The sequence below is a fragment of the Lemur catta genome, chromosome 7 (assembly GCF_020740605.2).
Source record: "Lemur catta isolate mLemCat1 chromosome 7, mLemCat1.pri, whole genome shotgun sequence".
Classification (NCBI taxonomy): domain Eukaryota; kingdom Metazoa; phylum Chordata; class Mammalia; order Primates; family Lemuridae; genus Lemur; species Lemur catta.
In genome coordinates, this window is record NC_059134.1 from 32,936,272 (window position 1) to 32,961,359 (window position 25,088).

General features: G+C 37.0%; 1 protein-coding gene across 2 annotated transcripts; it reads left to right on the forward strand.

The window, feature by feature from the left end:
- Positions 1 to 11,395: 11,395 nt before the first annotated feature.
- Positions 11,396 to 24,395, forward strand: CASP1 (caspase 1). Of its 2 annotated transcripts, none has more exons than XM_045556707.1 (10): positions 11,396 to 11,430; positions 12,053 to 12,319; positions 15,254 to 15,316; positions 18,301 to 18,416; positions 19,093 to 19,266; positions 19,699 to 19,933; positions 20,339 to 20,482; positions 22,977 to 23,086; positions 23,545 to 23,648; positions 24,308 to 24,395. In XM_045556707.1, exons 1-9 carry the CDS (start codon positions 11,424 to 11,426, stop codon positions 23,641 to 23,643), a joined length of 1,215 nt encoding a protein of 404 aa, XP_045412663.1. In that variant the 5' UTR covers positions 11,396 to 11,423; the 3' UTR covers positions 23,644 to 23,648; positions 24,308 to 24,395. The 2 variants fall into 2 exon arrangements, with proteins under 2 accessions (XP_045412663.1, XP_045412662.1); XM_045556706.1 differs by lacking the exon at positions 11,396 to 11,430 and adding an exon at positions 11,600 to 11,826.
- The last annotated feature ends 693 nt before the right edge of the window (positions 24,396 to 25,088 follow it).

Here is a 25,088-nt window from a genome sequence, read left to right on the forward strand (position 1 = left end):
AGAAAACCTCCTTAGTTAAATATAGTCCTAGGTGTTTTATTTTCTTTGTTGTCATTGTGAAAAGTATTACTTTTTTATCTGATTCTCAGTTTGACTGTTGTTGGTGTATATGAAAGCTACTGATCAGTGTACATTGATTTTTTAACCTAATACTATGCTGAATTTATTTATCAATTCCAGGAGTCTCTTGGTTGAACCTTTGTGGTTTTCTACATATAAGATCATATTGTCAGCAAAGAGTGATAGTTTTACCTCTTCTTTCCCCATTTGGACACTCTTGATTTCCTTCTCTTCTTTTAACACTCTGGCTAGGACTTCCAACACTATGTTGAATGGAAGTGGTGATAGTGGGCAGTTTTGTCTGTTTCCAGTTCTAAGCAGGAATGCTTTGAATTTTTCCACATTCAGTATGATGCTGGCTGTGAGTGTGTTGTATTTGGCTTTTATAATTTTGAGATATGTCCCATCTACAGCTATTTTGTTAAGCAGTCTCATCATAAAAGGGTGCTGAATTTTGTCAAATGCTTTTTCTGCATCTACTGAGAGGATCATATGGTCTTTGATTTTGCTTCTATTTATGCGGTAAATTACATTTATAGATTTGTATTTTTTGAACCATCCTTGCATCTCTGGGATGAAGCTCATTTGTCATGGTGTACTATTCTTTTGACGTGCAGCTGACTTTGGTTTGCTAAGATTTTACTGAGAATTTTTGCATCTATATTTATAAAGGATATTGATCTGTAGTTTTCTTTTTTTGCTGTATCCTTTTCTGGCTTTGATATCAACCTGATATTGACTTTGTAGAATGAGTTGGGAATGATTCCTTTCTTTCTAGATGTGGAATAATTTCTGCATTATAGGTACCAGTTCTTCTTTGTAGATTTGGTAAAATTGAGGTGTGAAACTGTCTGGTCTAGGCCTTTTTTATGTTGGAAGATTTTTTTTTTTATTTTTGCTTCAATCTTCGGTGCTTATATTGTTCTTATTGTGCTTATATTGTCTATTCAGGAGTTCTATTTCTTCCTGATTGAACCTAAGGAGGTGTGTACTTCAAAAATTTGTCACTAACAGAAACTTTTCAAATTAAGAGAGACTAATGGCCAAAAAACACATGAAAAATGCTCAATGTCCCTAATCATCAGGGAAATGCAAATCAAACCACAGTGAGATATCACCTAACCATAGTGAGAATGGGTCTTATTGAAAAGTCCCAGAACAACAGATGCTGGCGTGTGTGCAGAATGAAAGGAACACTTACATGCTGTTGGTGGGACTGCAATGTATTACAATCTCTATGGAAAGTAGTATGGAGATATCTCAAAGAATCAAAAGGAGACCTACCATTTGATCCAGCAAACCCACTACCAGTTATTTACCCAAAGGAAAAAAAGATATATAAAAAGACACTTACACTTGAGTGTTTATAGCAGCATGATTCACAATTGCAAAGATATGAAAACAACCCAACGGCCCATCAATACATGAGTGGATTCATAAAATGAAGTATATGTATACCATGGAGTACTGCTCACACATAAAAAAATAAATGGTGATCTAGTTTCTTTTGTAACAACCTGGATAGAACTGGAGATAACTCTACTCTTTTAAGTGAAGTATTACACAAATGAAAAAACAGACACCACATGTACTCAATACTAAATTGGAACTAATTGATCAACACTTACATGCATATATGGCAGTAAAATTCGATGGAAATCAAGTAGGCAGGAGTGGGGGTAAGGGTGTTGGGTAAATCTAACAGGTACAAAGCATACTATCTGGGTGAAGGGCAACTTGTAACTTTTATTCAAACTGTACAAAAGAAAATTTTTTAACCAGAATGTGTGTACCCCTGTAATACTCTGAAAAAAAAAAAAAAGATATATCGTACTTCCTCATTCAGTGGAATCATACTTATCCTCAGTTCTGAAAATTTTTCTTCAAATTTTGTCCCTTTTCTATTCTCTCAATTTTTTCTTTCTGGAATTTTTATCAGGTATATGTTAGAATTTCTCATTTCATCCTTCATATCTCTGAATTCTTCTTTCAAATTATTCAGCTTCTCATCTTGATTTGCCACATTCTAGATAAATTACAGTTGACCATTTAGCAACATGGGTTTGAACTGCTGGGATCCACTTATACATTATTTTTTTAAATAAATATATTGAAAATTTTTTGGAGATTAGCAACGATTTGAAAAAACTTGCAGACAAACCATGCAGCTGAGAAAACTGAGAAAAATGATATGTCATGAATGCATAAAATATATGTAGATACTGGTATATTTTATCATTTACTACCATAAAATATACACAAATCTATTATAAAATGTAAAAATGCATCAAAATTTACATGCACATTTACAGACCATAGACGGTGCCGCTCTCAGTCTGGAAAAAATGTAAACAAACATAAAGATGCAGTATTAAATCATAACTGAAGTACATACTGTATTACTGTAATAATTTCATAGCCACCTCCTGTTGCTATTGCAGTGAGCTAGAGTGTTTTGAGTATGTACTTAGAATGCAATATGACACTAATCATCTCTGCATGCACAATTCTTCCCTCCCATAAATTGTATATTGCAGTAAAAAGGGATCTCTCACAAGTCTTCTGTATTTTTTCATTGTTTAGTGCAATACTGTAATCCTTGAATGACACCATGGGACCCATACCAAGTGCTACTAGTGATGCTGGAAGTGCTCCTAAGAAGTAGAGAAAAGTCCCGACTTTATGAGAAAAAGTTGAATTGTTTGATATATACCATAGACTGAGGTCTGCTGCTGTGATTGCCTGCTATTTCAAGATGAATGAATTCATTATAAGGACTATTGTAAAAAAAAAAAAAAAAAAGAAGAAGAAGAAGAACAAGAAGCAAAGAAAATTACCAAAACTATCATTGAAGCTACATCAGCAGACAGGAAAACCTTGCACTTTTTCTGAAATACCTTTTCATCTCATATTGAAAATATAGCTTTTATGTGGTTGCAGGAGTGCTATAAGGAAGGCATACCCAGACTCTAATAAGATTCTAGAAACAGTTAAGTTATTATATGACAACTTTAAGCAAAAGAAAATTGAAGGGTCTAAAGCTGGAGAATTTAATGCCAGTAAAGGATGGTTTGATAATTTTAGAAAGAGATTTGGCATAAAATATATCAAGACACAGGAGAAACAGCTTCCCTCTAACAAGAACCAAGATTAAACTAAGAAGTTTCTGCACAGCAAAAGAAGTAATCAACAGAGTAAATAGACAATCTATAGAATGGAAGAAAATATTCACAAACTATACATCTGACGAAGGCCTAATATCCAGAATCTACAAAGAACTCAAACAAATTAGCAAGATAAAAGTAAATAACCCCAGCAAAAAGTGGGCAAAAGACATGAACAGATTTTTCTCAGAAGATAGACAAATGAACAACAAACATATGAAAAAAAAAAGCTCAACATCACTAATCATCAGGGAAATGCAAATTAAAAACACAATGAGATACCACCTTACCCTGTCAGAATGGCCATTATTAAAAAGTCAAAAAGTAATAGATGTTGGCATGGATGCTATGGAAAGGGAACACTTACACTATTATACTGTTGGTGGGAATGTAAACTTGTACAAACACTATGAAAAGCAGTATGGAGAGTCCTCAAAGAACTAAAAGTGACCTACCATTTGATCAGCAATCACAGTACTGAGTATCTACCCAAAGAAGAAGTCATTTTATCAAAAGCACACTTGCAGTTGAATGTTTATCACAACACAATTCACAATTGCAAAGACATGGAACCCATCTAATTGCCCTTTAACTGATGAGTGGATAAAGAAAATGTGATATATATATACGTATATACACATACACACATATACATACACACACACACACCATGAAGTCCTACTCAGCTATAAAAATTAATGAAATAATGTCTTTTGCAGTGACTTGGATGGAACTGGAGACCATTATCTTATATGAAGTATCTCAGGAATAGAAAAACAAATACTGCATGTTCTCACTTATAAAAGAATAAGAGAATAAAAGATAAACTTCCACTTATAAAAGAAATAGATGCTTGTAAAATTGTGTAATAGACACTGAAAACTAAGAAGAGGGGGGTTAGAAAGGACTGAGGGATAAAAATCTACCTGTCGAGTATAATGTACACTATTTTGGTGATGGGTGCACTGAAAGCCCTGACTTCAGCATGGTACAATTCATCCATGTAACAAAAAACACTTGTACCTCCTAAAGTTTTTGAAATAAAAATAAATAAATGAATAAGCAAATAAGTAAATAAAATAAAAAAGAAAATCATTGAGGAGAAAGAATATCTGCCTGAATAGATTTTTAATGTAGAAAAAAGTGTCCCATTCTGGAAAAAAAATTCCACATAAGGCATTTATTAAGGAAAAGAAGTGAGCACCAGGACTTAAGGCATGAAGGGATAGGCTAACTACTATTTTGTACACATCTTGGAGAAACTCAAAAGATAATAGACATCACAACATAGAAATTAACAGAGGAGGACTTGATGGAGATGAGTGCTTCTGAACCAATACCAGATGACGAGGAAGATGACGTAGAAGCAGCAGTGCCAGAAAACAAATTGGCATTAGACAATCTAGCAGAAGGGTTCTGATTATTCAAAATTGCTTTTGCATTCCTTTATGAAATGTGCCATTCTATGATATGAGAACTGAAAGTAAATGAAACAATAGAAGAATACCTGGTACCATGTGGAAACAATTTTAGAGAAATGAAAAAAAGTCAGACAGAAGTTACTATATATTTCTGAAAAGATACACAGAGTGTGCCTGCCTCTCCTGCCTCCCATTCTACCTCCTCTACCTTTTCTGCTTTTTCCAATCCTGAGACAGCAAGACCAACCCCTCCTCCTCCCCTGCCTACTCAACATGAGGACCATGAAGATGTGTACCTTTATAACGATCCATTTTCACTTAATGAATAGTAAATATATTTTCTCTTCCTTGTGATTTTCTTAATAACATTGTCTTTTCTCCAGCTTGCTTTATTATAAGAATACAGTAGACAACACATATAACATACAAAACATGTGTTAATCAATGGTTAATGTTATTGGTAAGGCTTGTATTCACTAGTACACTATTAGTATTAATAGTTAGGTTTTGGGGGATTCAAAAGTTATATGCAGATTTTTGACTGTTTGTGAGATCATCACCTCTAACTTTTATGTTGTTCTAAGGTCAACTGTATTTGGATATATCTTCCAGGTAACTTATGCCTTCACAAACTTTGTGTGTCTACCTGTTAATCTGTGTATTATTAATTACAACTGATTATTTTTCTTTATGCATGCTCCATTTTCATGATATTACTCTGATTATTCCTTATTATAAAATAATTGCTCTTTGCTTTTTTTAATTTAAACCCCTAATACACTGCCATTCTATAATCCATATCTGATTGGTCCAACAGCTGCATATTTTGGGGGATCTAAATTCGTGGTTTCTTGTTTCTGTTTCTGCTTCTTGTTTCTTGTAGTGATTTGCTTTCTAGTGTGTTTGTAGACTTCATCTGTCAGTATAGCTCGTATTTTGACTGGAAGACCTGTGGGCTGAACGTGAGGAAGCATTGCTTCTGCTTCTGCTGCCAGGCAACACACCAGATTCAAGACCATGTTCATCGCTCTTCAAGGATTTGGCCAAATTCAATTCAAAGATTCAATGCAAGCCTTTCCACCTTGCAAAGGTCCCATGGGTCAGTGTTTTCTGTACTGTTGGTAGCTAAATCTGGCCCCAGTGGACCACACACCCCTCCTGGCTGGCTGTCAGTCCAGGCAAGATCTTTGCTGCTTCCCCTCAGGTCCCCTCCTCTACTGCAGCTGCTTTTTGAAGTCAGCCCCAATTCCCAGGCACTCCTCCCCTTCTCCTGACCCCAACACCCTGGCCACTCAGGACCCAGTTCCTGGTTCATGTGAGACAAACAATGCCTCAAAAAACATGTCCTATTAAGTTCTAGATTTGTGGTGCATGGGAGGGGGGTTCTCAGACAGTTCCTATTTTCATTCAGCAGTGATATTCAATAGAAGATGTGCATCAAACACACCTCAGATTATTTTTACTTATTCCTAATACAGAGTCTTATTCTTGGAGGCTCAGGATGAAATTCTGATTTGATAATTTGGGGTTAGCCTGGATATCAATATTTTCAAAAAGTTTGACTAGCAGAAACAACATAGATGAAGCACTTATTCCAGAGCCTGGGTATAGTTAAACACTCAATACAAAACAGCTACTTAGGGGCATATTAATATGATTCTGTTACTCAAGAAGCCACACTGGCTCCCTATGCCTGTCACATCTGTTTAAATTCCTCACTGAGGTTGACTGTCATAAACCATATTTCAAACCCAGTCTGTCTCTCAAAACTAATTCCCACTGATTCTTTTGACCTAAACAAAATTATGTTTTGATTTTTTTTCTCTCCCTCTTATGACTCTTGGCCTCTGCATTGTGTTCATGTTATTTCCTCTCGTTGGATTGTACTAGTCTCACATCTCTACTCTTTGTAAATTGAAAAACAAAACAAAACAAAAAAATTACACATTGGACTTACAGACCCCACTATTGAGAAGGACACGTTCATTCTGAACCCTAATTTACTGATCTTTAAAATTGGAATATTAGTAATAATTTCCCAACATTGACGAGTGGGTCAAATGACCTATCATCATACCTAGAACACAGAAATGATTCAACAACTTGGTTACCTTCTCTCTCCTCCCCTTACCAGAAACCATCTGTCCTGTAGCTGTAGAGGGTGTCCTGCCTGCCTGGAGCAGCCAGCCCTGCTTGCTCCAGGCCATATGTAACTGACTCTACTCTGGTATTTCACAGCACTATTTTATCTAGGTTCTCTTTTAATGTCATTAAAACTCTTTCATGCTTATACTCTATTTCCCTCAAATTATCTTCAAGTCCATAAAAGCAGGTGCATAGTTCAATCCTCTGCTTGTATACTCCAAATTTCCCAGTGTAGAGCCATGTTGAAGAGTAGCATACCACCTAGAACAGGTATCGGGGAGGGAGTGGGCTCACGTCTCACCCAGTTCTGCTTGCCAAGTCTTTGAACCAACTTTTTACCTCTTCTTATTCATAACATATAATTAATGATTATTTGACTTGTCTAACTTACAAAGTCGTTTGGTAACAGGCCATGAAATAAAGAATACGAACAATTTAGAAGCACTTTGCAAAGCAGTGTTTTTCGAAATGACCTTGCTACAGGGCTCGTGACTGCTAACCATGGGAGGCACCGTGGCATGGTCTTCACACCTGTCGCTGCATCCTAGAAAGCATGATTATGAACCCCCTCATGCACATGAGAAATCGGAGGCTTAGAGACATTAAATAACTCGTCCAAGGTCTATAGCTAATAAATGAAAGTCAGTTTCAGGATTATTAGAGCTCAAATTCCATGCTGATAAGTTGTACAACAGGGAGGAAAGCTTTAGACAAAGAAAAAATAAAATTGCATGTTATAGTTGACTAGTGCTCTTACTAAGTTGTATTAATCAAAATGTCCCAATAGTCCAAAAACATAAAGGTGAATATGAGCTGAATAAACTGAAAAGGTAAGTGACGTCCTAAAGGTTGGAAGTGGCACAACAAAAACTCAAGCATAGGAGTCTTCTGCCTTCTATGTCAGAGATTTTTATAATATCTACTCTGTTACTTAGAATGATACTGTTTCACAGACTTAACACAGGCAATTCTGACATGAGGACTTTTAAATCATGCTTCATTTAAAATACTTGTAGTTGAACTGCTATATTCATTCATTTTAGATGATTTATCTATGTAATGCTATTTTCCAGTGTATATCTTAATCGATATGCTAATCCTCATAAATTATTCCCATGCTGTCTACAAATCGCTATCCAAATTGGGTTGTGGGTAATTCCATATAAGTGATGATAAGAACCTGTTCCTCTTACCAGAGTTTTCACTACTTGGTGGAGGCTTGAATGTGACCTAAAATCAAGAGAAGAAAATATTCTCTAATTTAGTCTGTTATTACAACTATTGATCCTTTTAGTTTTTAAAATTTAATGTTTAAATAAAATAAAATAAAATTTAATGTTATAGTAGTGTCATTTTTATCAAATAAAATATACCCCTTTTAAGAATACAATTTAATTATTGATACAGGTATGTTCTGGTATAATGCCATCTCAATCAAGATGCAGAGCATTCCCATCATCCCACAAAGTTCATTGATGCCCTTTGCCCTCAATTTCCCTCCCCCACCTCCTCAGACAATTCATGATCTGATTTTACTGCAGTACATTAGTTGTTCCTATGCTGCAAACTTAATTAAAATTATTGGGTATGTATTCTTTTTTATATGGCTTCTTTCACTCATAATAAAAGCATAATGTTTTCATCTATGTTATTGCATATATTAATTTTTTTTCCTTTTGTGACTGAGTAGTATTTCAATGTATGGATATAACACATTTTGTTTACTCACACATCTGTATTGGATATTTGGGTTGTTTCCAGTTTTTACATCTTCATTTCTGAGGAAACAGTGGGCTCTTTCTATCTAGTAGTTCTCTGCTTACCTTCCTAGGACATAGAAATCAATGTTTATATTTATTAATCCCCAGACATGTGGCCTGGCATTCCTTTCTGTGTCTTGGATGCCACTTTGTCATGCTTCAACTCAGTAGTGCATGGCTGCGGCTGGTGGAGAAACCCGCATGTAAAATTCTTAAGGTATTTGGGAAAGTAAATAAATAAATGAACGGAAGAGAAGCAATGCACATGAAATTACTGCTTCTTTCCTTGCCACAAGTATCCCCTGTGGTAAGGAGCACAAGAGTGTGTTTCAAAGGGATTGGGTAAGTGGCCAAGTAAAGACAAAAACACCTTGAGAAGCCACTTAGAGAAAAAAATCAAACAACCCTATCAAAAAGTGGGCAAAGGACATGAATAGAAATTTTTCAAAAGAAGATAGAAGAATGGCCAACAAACATATGAAAAATGCTCAGCATCTCTAATCATCAGAGAAATGAAAATCAAAACCACAATGACATATCACTTAACTCCAGTGAGAATGGCCTTTATCAAAAAGTCCCATAACAATAAATGTTGGCGTGGATGCGGAGAGACAGGAACACTCATACGCTGCTGGTGGGACTGCAAACTAGTGCAACCTCTGTGGAAAGCAATATGGAGATACCTTAAACAGATTCAAGTAGACCTACCATTCAATCCAGCAATCCCATTATTGGGCATCTACCCAAAAGAACAAAAGTCATTCTATAAAAAAGACACCTGTACCCAAATATATATAGCAGCACAATTTACAATTGCAAAGATGTGGAAACAACCCAAGTGCCCATCAATACATGAGTGAATTAATAAAATGTGGTATATGTATACCATGGAGTATTACTCAGCTATAAGAAATAATGGTGATATAGAATCTCTTATGTTCTCCTGGATAGAGCTGGAATCCATTCTACTAAGTGAAGTATCCCAAGAATGGAAAAATAAGCATCACATGTACTCACCAGAAAATTGGTTTCACTGATCATCACCTAAGAGCACATTTGGAAATAACACTAATCGGGTGTTGGGCAGATGTGGGGGAAGGGATGGGTATATACATACATAATGAGTGAGATGCGCACTGTTTGGGGAATGGACACACTTGAAGCTCTGACTCGGGGCGGGGGTGGAGGGGGAAAGGGCAATATATGTAACCTAAACTTTAGTGCCCCCATAATATGCTGAAATAAAAAAAAAAGATCATATCATCAACAAAGAGGAAAAAAAAATCCACATCATTGTCTAATACATGAATTCTATTCTAATTAAAATACATTTAACGCTTAGCCTAAAACACAGGCAGAAAAACTGGTGGCCCACCTGTCAAAAGGTGAGTTTGTTTTGAATGCATAGACTTTTAAAGCAATTGTAAGCCAGCCATCAATATTTAACTTAGGTATGTCCTGTGTATTCACATACACTCATGAGTGTGTATGCAAATGACAACACACATACACACACAGGCACAGACACCATCTGGAGTTTTAATAACTCTAGGTCCTTATTCCCTTAAGATAGTAAGTTAATAATCTCAAGAGTATTTTTGGTAAAGAAATTGATAACTGTGAAGGACTATCTGCATTTTATTATTAGGTAATCTTCTATTAAATATATACATAAAACAAATTGGCCACATTGAGTTTATTTCTGGAATAATCAATTGAATATGTGCTTACAAAAGGCAGTGACCTCTTTGGGCCTTCCCTGGCTCCTCTGTCTACAGTTTCAATGAGCCCTCCAATATTTCATTACCCACTTCCCTAATTAATTTGTTGTTCTTCTTAGCACTTACCACATTCTAACACTCTGAATATCCCAGTTAAATACTGGGGTACTTGTGTGTTTTCCCATCTTGAAGGTGAGGTTATGGGGGCAGGCAGCATGGTCTCTTTTGACTGAGCCTCTGACACCTAGAACAGTGTCTGGTATGGAGTAGTCGTCCTTATATATATGCTAAACAAATGACTTTATAAGATGCTTGAGGATTTTCTCAAAAGATAAACTTAACTGGGTAATCTACAAATCATTAACCTTGATTATTTTTCTAGTGTAAAATATTTACATTAAAATAATTATATCATTTATTATATGTTTACAATATTCCAGGCAATGTTCTATGCAGTTTTCACATTCTCACTCACTTAATGCTCAGAACTATGTAGGTATGTACTATCAATAAAATTATTTTATAGACAGAGAAATCAATGCATAGAAAAGTTTAATATCTTGCCCAAGAAGAAAAGGCTAAAATGCTAAGTTCCACATTTTGAGTCCAGCACCTCCGCTTTTATTTTCAATCATGAGATGTTCCTCAAAAGAAAGACATCTGAAAAGGAAGAGCATTAGATAAGAAAATATTTGATTTTAGTAAAAATTGTTTCCATTCCTAAAAGCAAAGCTGCTTCACAGGGACATACAGGTCCTGGGACTCTCTCCAGGGCTGTAGGGAATAGCAGGGGGAAAAGTGGTTCAACTAATACACAAAGGAGTTACTTTCCCTGATTCCACTTCCTAAAAAATCAGAGACTGTTTATTTGTGAGCTTAGTTGTACACATATTTTATCATCCTATCTTACTTTCAAAGTCCCACTATCTTCCTTTCCTGACCTGTTCCAAGTGAAGAAAATTTTCCAAGGATACACTCCCTGATGCAGTCTACAATTGAGTTCAGCAATCTGATTACTCCTCTGGGAAAAAAAATACAAAGACATGCATATGCATGTGCAGTGGTTATTTCTCAATATGGGCACCCGCCCTGCTAAAAAGGAAGAGCTAACACTTTCAGTTTCACTCCACACAAGGGTAAGAGAAATAAGCCATGGCCGGTGAGTGTTTTACTATTAAAAGGACAGGTCAGTGGGAAGAAATAGTTTTGGAAGGAGCTGGTTCTTCTAGAAACCATAACTAGGTTCTGTGGAGGTTTAGGTGAGCAGAATTGAGGAAGAGGGATGGGAGGGAGGAGGGAAGAGGCCCAGGAGACTTTTGCAGACTTTAGAAAGACCAGGCCAGAGAGGAACTGGGGCTGCGTTCATATCCTGCTATCATTTTGCAATCCTAACCGAATTCTTCAACATTGTAAATCTAACAGAGGTTGCAGAATCACTGCAGGATGAGGACCAGCAGCTGTTGTCCCCAAAGGAAGGGGGCAAACACAGTTTCATTATTTTATTATTCAGAGTTAAATAAGCACAGGGCACAAAAGGATGATCTCTGCTTTTCAGGTACTAACTTGAGGATAGCAATTCTGTCTTCAGGCCACTCCATGAGCACACATGGGTAACACTGGGGGGAATAGCGGGACAGTGATAGAGTAAGGGAAGGGATTGCCCAAGTGTGTGGAGACGGTTGTTTGACTGATGAAATCTCAAGGAATTCACTCCTTGTTGATGACATGAGAGGAAAATGAGGCTGTTTTCATGACTTGAGAAGTCCTTGTGCTCCAAACAGACAAGGTCCTGAAGGAGAAGAGGAGACAGTTTATCCGCTCAGTGGGCACAGGTACAATAAATGGCTTGCTGGATGAATTATTAGAGAAAAGGGTGCTGAACCAGGAAGAGATGGAGAAAGTAAGAGATGAAAATGCTACAGTTATGGATAAAGCCCGAGCTTTGATTGACGCTGTCATTCGGAAAGGGCCCAAGGCAAGCCACATTTTCATCATGCACATTTGTAATGACGACTGCCACCTTGCACAGACGCTGGAGCTCTCCTCAGGTAAGGGTCCATGGCTCAGATTAGAGTTATTATATTCCCTGTGTCTCTGTGCCTGACACTTGATTTCTTTATTAGTCATGTCACTTTGCAGACAACTTCCTCATCCCTGGTTTCGGGGCCCCATTTCTGTACCAGGGCCTATTGCATGTCCCATAACTCTTCTTTTCCTGTTCCTTCGCCCTCAGTGGCCTTTCTCTGATTGAAGCTCATTTCTTGTTCTGACTATGTGGTAGATCATTTGTTAAAGTGCATGAGAGCCATCTGAAATTCTTCATACTCTATGTTCCAGTTCTCCTGGCAAGGAACATTATTATTATTATTATTTTCATTGTTATTAATTTCTTTAGTTTTGTTAAATCCAGGGTGTTTCTGGGCATGCATGTAGTTTTCTCACATGAAGATATAAGGTGTGTAATTAAATACTTTTTAATAACTTGCATGTAAATTGTTGCTGTCTAGGAAGAATAAAATATATTTCAGTGATGGGTAAGCACTCACAGAAAAAGTTGAATGATTCTAGAAAAGTGAGGATTTCAAGTGGGCTCTTTCCTCCAATTGCCTCCTTGCATTTTCTTTTGAGGAAGATCGCCCACTAGCATGGTACCTGCCTGCGCACAATTCTGTGAGGCCTAACGCTCCCGCTCCAGTGCCCTTGAGGGCCTGATACAGGGCCGGGGCTTCTGAGCTGGCCCGAGCTTATGACCTGTAGACCTTCCACATGGGGAAGACGGGAGCTCTGGGGGACTCCCAGCCACTCATCTCTGCTGTGCCTCCCAAAGCCACTTCAGAGGGAAAATATCTGCTGACATTGCAGATATTTTTTATGTTCATCTGCATGTAATGAATTTCTTGTTTTTTTCAAAACATATTTTACATTCTATACCGCCTGTACTCTCTAAAGTAAAGACAACCAATCAATAACAATAAGGGTTAAGATCAAATGTAAAATAGCCAAAATTTCTTCTTCTTTGCCCCATTCCTTTCAACCCTTAGTCCTTGAATCCTAGAGACACTTACACATCCCACTGTGATAATTCTAACTCCTGGGGTTTGCCTCTCTGGTTATCAAATAATACTTCTTCAGTCAGGGTTGTTTTCAGGGCCATGGGATATCATAATTAAATATAATATTTGAAGGTACTCCAGTGGGAGAGATCTTTCTAGATAAAAGTCCTTGGCATGTACACTACAGCTGTAACAAGTTCTCTTCTAGAAAATGTTCTTGAATCTATTGGTGGTAATTGTAGCCCAGCAGTCTAGATGGCATAGCTGGGACAAACTGCATCATGCTGCCTGGACTTAGTTTTGTAGGCCATCCTATGACATTAACAGCAAGAAATGGACAATATTTTCTCTGCATAAATCTTGTCTTCAATAGGTTCTATAAAATGAAGGAAAAGTATTCATTTGTTAGCTTGTGTCAGTTCTTAAAGTGTTTAGAATAAATTTCTCAAGCAGATGTTGTTATACTGAGATCGTTATAAAACTGTAAATAGAATTAATTTCAATTCTTGTCCTTGGAACTGATAGTCCTCCAGACTCTGGGAGAAATAGTAACAATAGTTTTGAGTGATTTTATACATAGTTTAACTGAGGACTACCGGCACTTTCTTTTTCAGAGTAGGGTTCAAGGTACTGACAGGCAGATTGAACTTACCTGGAAGATTGTCTAGAGACTGTGGTCTGAGCTGCTGTTACATACATTAACATGTGGCACCCTTGTGGGCCATCTGGCAGAGCGGCTTAGTGATTAAGAGGCCAGGATTGATAGCCAGGACAGATTTGTGTTCATATCCTGGCTCCAGTACTTTTCTGCTCTTTGACATTTATGAAATTTGCTAAACCATTCTGAAGTAATGCATTGCAGAGCTGAATGATCTCATGCCTCTAAAGGATCAGACATTATTATTATTAATTTTATTCCTCCTATAGTTCACAGTGACAAAATAGAGAAAATACCATTATGGTATAGAGAAAATACCATTATGGTATAGAGAATAGAGAACATAGTATAGAGAATAGAGAGTGGTGGGGGATAGAAGTCATATAGTAAAGTTTACAGAATAAGTTCCTGTAACTTTCATATACAGCATAGCATTAAACTTATAAAATAGTCTAACACATATGTCAGGAGTCCCTCTGCATCATAGAAATTTCACTAGTACACTAGAGGGGAGATCATTAACATCACTGAGTAATAAATTTAAAATTTTTTAGAAATTTCTAAGGGAATATTATTGACTTTGCACAAATATCTGTAATTTTAAAATGAAGAAGGCATTCCTACTAACCTTCTCTTCCTAAAAGCATATTTAAAAAGACTTTGGGATTCCCCTCATTTCTCTGACCCTCATCCCTCCCGTGATCTAAGCAGAGTCCTTTGAGAACTTCACCGATTCATCTCAGGCTTAGAACTAGGGTTTGTTCCCCTCTGATGTGGCCAATGGTTCACCTCACCATTTCTGCTGTGATAAATATCTTAGCCAAGCTTAGGTGTCCAGACACAGATGCCTTTTCTTCATAGTTTTCTCCAAAGCCAGAGTCAGCTCTGGGTTAGGCAACTCTCCTTTGTACACACCTGTTATGTAGGAGAGGTTCCCTCAGGAAGCCCCTTGGCATACACATGTCAGTAGAATTATTGGTTCTATACCTAATGTCTCAATTCCAAGTTCATCATAGAAATCAGAGATCCAAGAAGTCACTCACAGATACTCTTTAATTCTGCCTCAAGTGTTACATAACTGTCATTCATATGTAGAGGCTCCTGCTTCCCAGTGATGAGCGTGGTTCCAGGTAAGTCACAGTGTGAACAGGTTTTATTATCAATCCCTCAGGCCTGTGAAGGGAATTTTCAGTGGGGAGTGTTCAATCCATTAGGGTAAAATTCTTCAGAGATGGTAAGAAACTATTTTAATGTCATTCATTTTTCTTCAGGTCCACAATCTGGAAATGACTTGACTTTACAGGATTCCCAAGCAGTGTTTCCTTCCTTCTCAGGTAAGGGTATTTTTAAAGAAAGAGAGTTCTTTGAACCTCATCTTCCTTGCTATTAATGTCATAGGGTGAACCCTGGGTGACGACACTATGGATAATTCTCACAAATTGAGCATAGACTTTTTCCTCTTCTTAAGCTATTCTCTGTTAGCAAGAGCTGTTGCCACAGCTTCACTATCCAAGTTTATACTAACAAATTCTGAATCTGTGTATCAAATCTAATATGTCCACTTAAGTGTCAAACTTGACTATTGAAGTACCTGCTGAACATATTCACTCACATCTCCAACAGACATTTTTATCTAAACATTCCCAGAGCTGAACTTGCCATGTTTCCCTACCCTGATTTTCTTCCAGTTTCCCCTGTCTTGATCAATGTCTTGTTCAAACTGAAAACCTGAACTTAATCTTTGGCTCTTCCTTCTCCCTCACCTCCAACATTCAAGCAGTGGCCAAGTTGTATGGATTCTTCTCTGGAGCCCAGCTCTGTCTCTCCATTTCTACTTCTCCTATATTTCAGAGACCCTCTTCTTAAAGGGCCCTGCAATTCTCCAGCCATAATTCCTACAACATTTTTCTTATAATTTTAAGAAATAACTTCATTCTTTCCTTTATTTAAGCTTTATGACAAAGATAAACATGTCTAACTTACTCATAGGTGCTCTCTCACAGTGGTTGGCCCATAGTTTGCATGCAATAAATATTTGTTAAAAGAATGTTTCATTAAATAATTTCATCAGAATTACTATTATTATATTTACTAAGCCATGAGAAAAATATTAATCATATGCCAACTATGTTCCATAGCCTGTTCTACGGACTGTGTAGGGAATACCGAATAAGACAAACAATGGTTCCACTGTTATTGAGCTTGCATGAGTACATGAATCATGAATGATTATATATTTAAGAATCTCTCCCTATCAAAATAAACCAATCCGAAATGTAGAGATAGAAATGGCACAACATATACCTGTATCACTTAAGATACCACAGGATGCTTTAACAAAGTCAAAGATTTATGATGGCTCAGATGTGATAGAAACTTATTCATCATTTATAAAAATTCTAAATTGGCCACTGGTGATTAGTAGGCAGCTCTTCTCTAAATGCTAACCCAGAAACCAAGACTTCTTCCCTGCTATGACTCTGATATCTGCAACATACAATGCTAAAATAACTGTTGTCATAACCATCCAGTTAGTGGCATTGGAAAGAATGTAGAGAGTCATTTGCAGCAGACTTTTCTAGGCTCAGCCAAGCTGTGTCATCTCCAACTTGTGTTTGCATTTCATTAGCTAGAACCCAGCCATATGGTAACATTTGACTGCTAGGGTGGTTGGCAGCACAGATTAGCTGAGTGTCTAGCCAGTCTCTGCCACAAAAATTTAAGTACAAAAATTTTTATTCCATACAATATTACAGGTAGCACAGGAAATATCTATGTCCAGATGACAAGGAAGCTCTTAAAAATGTTTCGGTGCTCTACCCTGAAAAATCATGGTCTCCGGTTTTATTGAGTTCTGACATGACCAACATATACTAAGATTTTGGTTAGCAAATTTTATTTTTGTATGAGTTCAGTCTGTTGCTTATTAGATAATCAATGTTTTCCTATAACAGTATTTCACCCACAATTCTATCATAATTTTGTCCAAAAGTGACATTTTTCTCCTAAAACTAAAGGACCTTATATTTAAAGTAAATTTAGAGGCCAATAAAACAAATACTTCAACAAGTTTAGAAATTACTGAATCTATTAAAGTGTAATTATACCCCGAATGTTTTTTTAGCTATTTCATAGGATGGCAAACTCAATATACCAAACACCCTATTCCCTAAGTAAAATCAGCTCAAATACAATTCAAATACTTCTATTTTTTTTTCTGTTGTTCCCTAGAAGAAACACATTTCTTCCACCTAATGATTATTTTTATAGTTTTGTCCAAAATGTCCATTCTAATTAGCTCTTATCTTCTCCACAGTCAACACATTTCATGCTGCCTTGGTTTCCCTAACTGATTATACAACAATTTCTCAAATTAATTTTCAAAATTGAATATAATTTTCTTATTTTAATAGTTCATTTTCTCAGAGATCCTCCCATCCAAATACTAACCAGGCCCAACTCTGCTTAGCTTTTAAGAGATTGGGTGTGTTCAGGGTGGTATGGCCAATATCTAGAAAACTTTCGATTTTTATACAGATATATGTTACATTAACTTCTTTCACAAATACATCCCATTGTCAGATGGTGTCGAACTTGTGATCACATAAAAGCCTCAGGGATTTTCTCATATAAACTGCTGTGAAAACTCTTTCTCATATATTTGTACAATAAATGGTTAGAGTTATAAATTTGTCTGGAGTGCACCTTGATTCTAGCATTTATCATTCTATTTCATATTCATTCTAGCTCAAATATTCAATATTCTTCCTCCTATTCTCCATATGTATACATACTAGAAAAAGATCTTGAAGGACAGGACAAAGGGTCATTTTTTAAAAAAAATTGTGTCTAATGCTTATTATCATGTCTATTAAGCAAACAAATAGATAAATTGTATATCTTTTTAAACATTTAAAAATAGTAAATTAAGACCTGCTTCCATAAAACTTTACCTTAGGCTATGAATCTCTTTAAATAACTTTACCTTTTAACTATTATCTAACATGTTGTTTTCTGAGTGTTTTCTGATTCATGGCCTTGAAAATCTCCCTTTCTATGTTTTTATCTAAAATATTTGTAAAAGTGCTTATTCTCAGATATAAAGGTAGATTCCTGTATTACTCCATTGGAAATGTCCCCTGGCTTGGAATGTGCCATTAGGAGTGAAATCACTGAATGGTGTTAATGACTACCTCGGGATTATCCTCCCAAGAATGCATTTCCTCCTCTGTGGCTTCATGCATAGATGATGCTGTGAGGAACTTACAGCAGGACACCCAGGGACGCCGTTTTTCATGATGTTCCTTGTCTCTTGCAGCTCCTCAGCCAGTGCAGGAAAACCCAGCTATGCTCACATCCTCAGCCCCAGGAGGGAGCCTCAAGCTTTGCCCCCTTGAAACAGCCCGAAGGATCTGGGACGAACAGTCAGCAGAGGTGCCGTGCTCAGAACACAAGGACAGAGAGGGGGGAAAGATGCACTGGAGGCCATTCTGAAGTGCACTAGTGGCTTTTGCTTAGGGCCAAGTTCATTGAGAGGTTCTGGAGAATCATCCTGTCATTCCCCTTATATAAAGGATTCCTATGTCCTAGAATCCCAAGTTTGTACAGAAATCTTCAGGTTTGGTCTAATTATTTGAGTAAATAATAATACTCATAACAATAGCAACAATGACAGTTATTGAATGCTTAGTATGAGTCAGACATTGTTCTGAGCATTTTGCAAATAATGATACCTTTCATACTAAAAACAACCCATATTACAGATCAAAAAACTGAGGCATGGGATGGTGAAATATTTTACCCAAAGTCAAACAATCAGAAATTGGAGGAATCAGTCATAAAATTCAGTCATTCTTGCTTCAAGGCTTATGCATCTTCCAACATCTTACCTGTCAAAAATAATTAAATCAGTAGCTCAGCTGCCATTTGGCCATTTGCAAACTCCATTCCTACTCCTATTGTAGTAGTCAATCCCCATCCCTGTTTTTAATGCATAGTCACGGTATTTGGTTTCTTGATAGGGCTAGGAAGGGAAAGCAGTTATAAACCCACAAGATGAATATTTAATTGGAGAGAACAAGGCTGTTCATCCAATCTGCATTTTCTACAGATTTATCCAATAATGGAAAAGTCGAACCGCACACGACTTGCTCTCATTATCTGTAACATAGAGTTTGACAATCTTCCCAGAAGGGCTGGAGCTGATGTTGATATCAGAGATATGAAGAAGCTGCTAGAAGATCTGGGGTACAGTGTGGATGTAAAAGAGAATCTCACTGCTTCGGTAAGGACTACCAAACTGTACAGACAATGGCCATGCCCCTCATAATCATAAGTAATGTTAGAAAGCTTGATTGTAGCACTGGGAAATGTAATCTCTTGATAGTCTAGAATCTAATTTTCCCATTGAAGAGAACTTGAGGCTACATATTCCCCTTCTACATAAGAATCTTTTAGCAACAGCCTGGGGTAACTTTTAATTGGGAAGTGTTCTGTTAATTCAATAATGCTACCCTCTCTGTACTAGAAATCACTGGATGGCATCCTATAACACTTTTCTTCACCTTTTTCAGTTTAAGACTTAAATTTTTCTTTCCGCTCCATCGATTTTCATGGAATTATTTAAAATTTTCCTTATGTGTTTCTTTATTGGAATTCCAAGATGCCATGATAGTCAATGACATAGTGCAAAAATGAGTGATATGGTTTCTTTCAGGACATGACTGCAGAGTTGAGGGCATTTGCTGCCCGTCCAGAGCACCGAACCTCTGATAGCACTTTCCTGGTGTTCATGTCTCATGGTATTCAGAAAGGCATCTGTGGGAAGAGATACTCTGAACAAGACCCAGATGTATTAGAAATCAATGAAATATTTCGAATGTTGAACACCTGTAACTGTCCAAATTTGACAAATAAACCCAAGGTGATCATCATCCAGGCCTGCCGTGGTGGTGAGTGATGATGTCTATGAGACGCAGGCCAAATACTGACCTCATCATGTGTATGCATCCGGTACTTTCCCATTTTGTGTGTGTGTGTGTGTGTTTCTTAAAGTCTAAAAGCACCTACTGTCACTAGTCAGGATTGTGGCTTCTCTGAATTGTATAGATGGTTAGTAGATATTTGTTCCATGTTCAAGCTTGAAGCTTTGAGGTCTGGATGTTGTTAGAATTTATTTGAGGTTTAGGAGAGATAAGGATAATTGAAAAGATAATTCCTGAGATGTATGTGTGTATGTGCATGTGAATGAAAGATAGAGACAAATAAATTAATATACATGATTGAACAGAGGTTTAGAGGAGAAAGTAGATCTCTTAGAAATTGCTATAATTGGAAACAAAATCTTATCTTTCCAGAGAACCGTGGGGTGGTGTGGTTAAAAGATTCAGTACAAGCTTCCGGAAATGTATCCTTAGAGACTTCAGAAGACTTTGAGGATGATGCCATTAGGAAAGCCCACATAGAGAAGGATTTTATTGCTTTCTGCTCTTCGACACCAGGTAATCGGTCTCTGTACGGGGTATCTCTGTGGGGGTTATCAGTACAGGAACCCACATCCACCCCTTAGAGCACAGATACCTGTGTTGAAATTTCCATAAATTTTGGAAGACCAACACAAGCCTTTCTCCCAGTTATACATTCAATTGCTTTTATCCACAGAGACCAAACATACACATATTTTCACTGAATTAGAATTTAGTGAACTTCTCTATATGGTGCAAAATATTTTCCTAGAACTGTGAGGAATAATAGAACATTAAAAGGAAAACTATCCTCGTTACAAAAGGTGTTAGTAAAACTCAATGGAAACAAAGTAGGTGGGAGGGGGGAGGAGGGGACAGGTAAATTTACACTTAATGGGTACAGTACACACTACCTTGGTGATGGGCACACTTATAACTTTGACTCAAACTGCACAAAAGCAAATCATGTAATCAAAACGTGTGTACTCCTGTAATATTCTGAAATTACAAAAAATATTACAAAAAATAAATAAATAAATGAATAAAAGGAAGACTATCTTACACCTAAGTGAATTAGAATCTGACTTTGCATAGAAAAGGTCTGCAATGCTGGGATCACTCAGCAGGCCAATTTGCAAAAGCATCAAGTATTTATAGGAGAATAGTGAGGACAGGGGGCACAGAAGCAGAAAAGCAGGCCAGGTATATTGGGACCCTGAATTAACGTGAGTTTTAACTAGACATGTGGAGCGTGTGAAGAAGAATACATCTCAGTGATTCTAAATGTAAGCCCTGGAGTAAGAATCTTGCTATTATATCCTCACCCTACCTTTAGTACTTTGTTAACTAGTTCCAGGTATTTAGCCTCTCTGGGCTTTTTTAAAAATTCTTCACAAATACATATACATATAAATATCATTGTTGTAAAGATTGAATGAGATAATGTAGAGAAACATTGAGCATGACTGAGTAAAGGACACATGAAATGAATGCTGTTATTAAAAATGTTTCTATTTTGTAACTTTACTCAGTTACTTTCCTTACCACGGTTTACATAAAAGTCATGTGAATCCTTTCATTCACTAGGTTTTGTAAATTCCTGAGGACTCACATTCTCTCGGTCACCTCTGGCCCAGAGGCCCTGCCTCTGCTCCAGTAGCTTACCTTACAGATTTCTATAATGAGATCCCTGCTCAGGAGAGAGCCTGGTTCTACATTGTCAGCCCATGTCCTGACTTTTCCAATGATCAAAACAGTGATCCATACACAAAAAAATATGTATTTTCATATTTAGCATTTTTAATATTATGCATAAGTGTTCTTTAAAATCCTTTGGTCCCAGCCTTCCACAGGATACTCACCTGTGTCTGTGTAGTCCTTTGCAGGCCCCCTGGCTTCTCAACATCAATCTTGCTGGTTTCTGTCACTTTCCTCACCCCACCTTTCCATATGACACTCAGAGACTCCAATTTAGTTACCTTCAACTCCCACTACCAACCCTGGCTCCATGTTCCCAACCACATCATAGTGCTCTCCCGACAAAAATGACCATCTACTCCCTTAATGTCACAAAGCATTTATAGAGACACCAGACACCTGTCTCAGCCCTCTCTTTTACCTAGTTTGTTTAACTGGAGCCGGCCTCTTAAGACAGCTGTGGTTCTAAACAGAATTGTAATTTATTTTATATATATATATATATATATATATATATATATATATTGTATTACCTATAATTGGCTAAAAGGTTTGGTTAAAGAATGTGTCCATGATGAAATACACAGCTATTGCTACTGCTTTCTCTTAAACATTTTCGCATAATTTTTATATGTCTTCGTTACTGTTGTGTGTCAACTATGTAAAAACTTAATATCTTTCTTCTTTAATATTTCTCTTCTCCATAAGAATTTTTTATCCTCCAATAGGATGTGATCATTCCCTCATGAACCCTTCCTAGATTTGAACTTTTGTTCTGTTTGTACGATTTTTATATTTGGTTAACATTTTCTTTTTATAAATATCTTATGGTCAATATTATTTAATTTTAACTAAAATTATTCATGAAGTAAATAAACTGAAAAGTTTTTATGTAATTACCCTGCATAGGGTATTATATATGCTCTATTATCCAGAAACTTGTAGTGCCTTGTATCTAATCCTCAGAAATCATTACCTTGCCCTTTACAGTTGAGGCCCTTGCATTTCAGAGTGAATAATTAACTTTAATCATACCACCCATGGTTGCAAATTAGATATTTTTTTCCTTAAGGCTCAATCACTCCCCTCTACTCCATTCTGCCTTGCTCTTACTCTCTACTAAATCTACAGCTTCTTGAACTCAGGGACTGTGTTGGTAAAAATACACTCATTGAACTTTGAACATATTCACTGAAAAATGGCATACAGTGTATAGAAAATGGGGTAAATTCAATAGCATGTCTCAGTTAGAGTGGAAATTTTAATACTAGGGCTTCCTCTCCACATCCAAGCAAGAGCCTATCTTGAAATTTCAAGTGTGCTTTATTCACAGATAATGTTTCCTGGCGACATCCTACATGGGGCTCTCTTTTTATTATAAAGCTCATCGAGAATTTCCAAAAGCATGCCTGGTACTATCACCTGGTGGAAATTTTCCGAAAGGTAAGGGCTGTAGATGCTTCTCCCACTTTTCCTAGATGTTTGTCTATTCCAGTCGGAAACTTAAAAAAACATCTGGACATGTTTATCTTCCCATTATACCCTACTTTCCAAAGGAGTTTTTAAGTTCTTTGAGAGATGACAAACCTGGAAGCCAGATTCAATCCGTTATGACCCACAACGTCTAGAAAACAATTGTTTACTTAACTCCCCTGCTGCCCTGAAAAGACAAATGAGTGGACTCTAACTTGCCTGTGTCCATCATGGCTATCAGATCTGGTAGCAGATTTAAAAAGTGGTGAGGAGGGTCATTCAATGCTAAGATATGAATATTGCTTACTTTTTATAGAAGCAAATACTTTTTGTTTTTATGTATTTTGCTGTATTTGTTGCAGTATTTCTGGCTTAAGTGAAGATTTTCCAAACAGAAAAAAGTCTACAGGCTTTCCCTTCTGTTTCAGGTCCAGTTTTCCTTTGACCTGCCAGATGGTAGGGCACAGATGCCCACCACTGAAAGGGTAACTTTGACAAGACTTTTCTATCTCTTCCCAGGACACTAAAATAAGTAAGTTGTATGAATGTCTTGGGCAGGTTTGTGGTGGAGGGAGGGGAGAGGCTGGGGAAAGAGTACTGATACTCCATCCTGGTCAAGGTCTCCAGGTTAACAGGTTGAGCATCCATAATCCAAAAATTCAAAATCTGAAATCCACCAAAATCTAAAACTTTTTGAGCACCAACATGACACTCAAAGGAAATACTCACTGAAACATTTTGGAATTTAGATTTTTAAATTAGGAATGCTCAACCAGTAAGTATAATGCAGTTATTCCAAAAACTGGAAAAAGTCTGACATGCAAAACACTTCTGGTCCCAAGCATTTCAGATAACAGACATTCAACCTGCAGTGGAATACACAGAGGGTACTGCAGGAATGCCTTTCTGCTGGTCAGTACAGAGCACAGCACATTGCTCTTCTCTCAAAGTTCTGCAGTTAGACTGCTCTCTCTAGGGTTGGCTGATAACTGATCTAGAGGTGGCCTTAACATTAGGAAAGCTCACTTTTGGATGTTTCTCCTGTTCACCTCAGCAGAAAGATATTTACACATAGCATGAGCTCTTTCCTTTTATGAATGTGTATGTTCCCATTGGTGCTGTGACCTTATAACGTGCATATCTTTTAGCAGAACTTTTTTTTAATATTTCTCTTATTTCTTTTTCCCATAGGAAGCCAGGAGTACTGCAATTCTGTACCTGTTTTGGGGATCAGACATATTGGAAATAGAAAGTCTTAAAACATTTTAATAAATCTGGAAAAAAGTGAAAGGTTGCCTTGTTTTTTTTTTTTTGTTTGTTTGTTTGTTTGTTTTTGTTTTTCTTTTTCCATGCTGGGAAAAGAGGGCGTGGAGCTTGCAGCAGGTAATGGACTTAGTCTTTAGACCTGATCCATAAGAGCTGAACTGGCTAAAAGCACCATCTTTCTTTCAAAAAACCATTTGCTGGGCTTTCTGTTTTAGGGATACAGGTGCCTGACATAAAAGAATTTAGAACTCACCAGGAGAGATGTGGAAAAGACAGAAAGTAATAACAGTTACTGAATAGTGTGATAAGTTACTTTTCCCAAATCCCAGAATTACTAAGACAAAGCCATGACCAGAACCTATGTTTCTACCCTTTGTCAAGGTATTTAGGGAATGCAAAGTAAATTTTGAGTTCACCATAGAAACTTAACAGTTCACAGTCCCATTGAGAAGATAAGACAGTCAAGAACCATGAAACTAATAGCAGACAGTTAATGCTACCAATACTATGAATAAAAGCTAGGGTGCATTTGTATGCAAAATGATGTCAATGTGTGGTGCTGGGAAAATGAGTTTGGAGTGAAATCATTCACTCAGCAACAAGATTTAGGAAGGACTGGAATAGCCACCCTTCTACTTGCAATTATGAGCCTTTTCTAATCCTAAACTTACTAAAAGTGAAAATAAATTTTGGACCTTTCGAAAAC